Source organism: Phalaenopsis equestris, unplaced genomic scaffold, assembly GCF_001263595.1.
Source record: "Phalaenopsis equestris unplaced genomic scaffold, ASM126359v1 Scaffold210257, whole genome shotgun sequence".
NCBI classification, from domain to species: Eukaryota; Viridiplantae; Streptophyta; class Magnoliopsida; order Asparagales; family Orchidaceae; genus Phalaenopsis; species Phalaenopsis equestris.
The window spans coordinates 3,208-5,371 of record NW_018229356.1 but is presented as its reverse complement, the minus strand read 5'-3'; the positions used below and the strand labels follow the sequence as shown (position 1 = coordinate 5,371).

General features: G+C 36.2%; 1 protein-coding gene across 1 annotated transcript; it reads right to left on the bottom strand.

The window, feature by feature from the left end:
- Positions 1-1,015: 1,015 nt before the first annotated feature.
- LOC110036738 (LOB domain-containing protein 1-like) lies at positions 1,016-1,747 on the bottom strand. The gene is made up of 2 exons (XM_020741258.1): positions 1,550-1,747; positions 1,016-1,370 (listed from the first exon to the last, which is right to left on the bottom strand). The coding sequence occupies exons 1-2, from the start codon at positions 1,739-1,741 to the stop codon at positions 1,050-1,052; spliced, it is 513 nt and encodes a 170-aa protein (XP_020596917.1). The 5' UTR covers positions 1,742-1,747; the 3' UTR covers positions 1,016-1,049.
- Positions 1,748-2,164: the final 417 nt, after the last annotated feature.

Below are 2,164 nucleotides of genomic sequence, written 5' to 3'. Positions count from 1 at the left end.
CCAGATCATGATTAAATTAAAATCTGTAGTTAAAACAATAACTTAATCATTAATTTTTCAAGAAATTGATACATGAAAAGTAAAAATCCAAGAAAACCACAAAAACCACACTGCATAAATCACATAAGTGCGAAGCTATGCATGATAGAAAGAACACTTGAAAAATATTCCATAGAAATCATTGATGAAAATAAAATTGAAAGACAATAACATAAATTATAATTTAATCTCTATTCAATAGTAGCAAATCCCTCTCCCATACAATATCTCTCAAAACGTGTAAGAAAATACAATGAAATAGGGAAGGAAAGCCCGTAGGAACTAAACCTCAAGGGAGGAAGAGAAACCCTAATGAAGATACTCTCCAAACCACCACTTCTTCATTTAGTCAGCTGATAATCTCTCCTACTTCTTTTGATGCCACAAAATGCATTTATATAGTCAAATACTCAAACTTAGCAAGAAATTATTTTGTCAAAATAGGTACTGTTCGAATTCGCGATCTGATCATAAGAAATTAAACTCTTTGCTATCATATGGCACTATATCGCTTTAAATCAGAAGATATAATAACAGATAATGTAAATGAATCTTCTAAAAACACATATTTTAAATGTGCAAGTAATACTTTCAGTTCAAATTCAGGTGGTTTAATACTCGAAGGAATAAGATTTTTATTATCATTTCCGTAAGATCCAAAATCTCAAATTTTTTTTGAACATAATCTAAATTCTCGTTTTTTACTTCATTCTCATTCTCATACTCAAAGTTTTCTTCTTCCCTTAATTTTTCTTCAAGCATTCCCTTAAATTATGTTAGCATGGGATTGTTTTGCCAGTTGACTTTATTGCATAACTAAATTGCCGGAAAAGCAAATACAAGTCAAAGTTAGCATGGGATTGTTTTGCAACTTCAATTATATTTTCCATTTAGACATAGATGGCCGCTCTCTGTAGCAACCTCGGATGTTAATGTTTGCATGGAACTTTATGAGTAAGGACCGAGAAATAAAGATAGCTACTTTGATTCTTTTTTTAAGAAATTCAGCGCTAATCAGAGTCAAATCCATAAGCACGGTCCATGAACATTAAGCTATCTCCAAATAAGCCATTCTCGACGCCACCGCCGCCACTCATTTCCTCGTATGCTGGAGCGAACGGCTGATTTAGAAAACAGAGCAGTTGGTTTCTCTGCTCCTGTGACTCCAGCAGTAACCTCTCTGCGTCTTGAATTTGTTCTTGTAGCTCTTCAATGCAACTCTGCAAGTAGAAAATTGCAGTGGTGCACCCATGCACTGGATCTCTAACCCTCGCATATGCTTCGTATATCATGCTTTTTACCGCATCCTCTCTCCATTCTCCCTCGATCATCTACAAGGTCCAATAGACTCATTTTATGTGGGCTACAATTTACAGTTCATGAAAACTGATTGTATGACTAGCGAGCAATTATTGAATATCCTTAAATGTATGTTATCCTATTTAAAGACGGCAGATAGCAAATTTTTTATATTTTGAAGTTGATGAATGATGAGAAGAGATTAGCTCACATGAAGCATCTTGATAACATTACTTGCCCCGAACACCTTGTGCACGACGGAAAATTTGTCGGAGTTGTCCGAAGGAAAGTATGGCGCCAGCATGCAGTCTGTGGTGCAACGGCGGTGGAGGAGGCGGCAGGCCGCACATGGGAGCTCCGGCTTCGCCCAGCATGGGAGTGACTGGAAATCCATAGAGCTCATGATTCCCATATTACAGGAATTGGGAAAAGATGCTTTAAATAATGGTCACGACTCTTGAGGCGGGAGGAGATATTTGCCGTTCCAATGTTGATATGGATGGATGCACAAATTTCTAATGTGCAAAAAAATCAAAGTAAAGTTGTATTCTGGATTTAAGTCTTTTCAGGCTGCCGCTCCACGACAGAGTTAGGAAGAGAAATACGAGCACTGTAGACAATTTAGTTGTCTTAGTTTTATTATGTGATTACGTCAGGAAATTGAAGTTTATCTTCTGTTTAGCCCCTTATAAGGTTTTGTGGATTGAGCTTTTTTACCTATAACTCTCCACGCTTGAGAAAATTTTATAAAAGAAGTTCTAACATTAGTTTTCACATTCCGAGGTTTAGGTTCTTTAGCAGAATCATATAATTAACTTGATTCAAG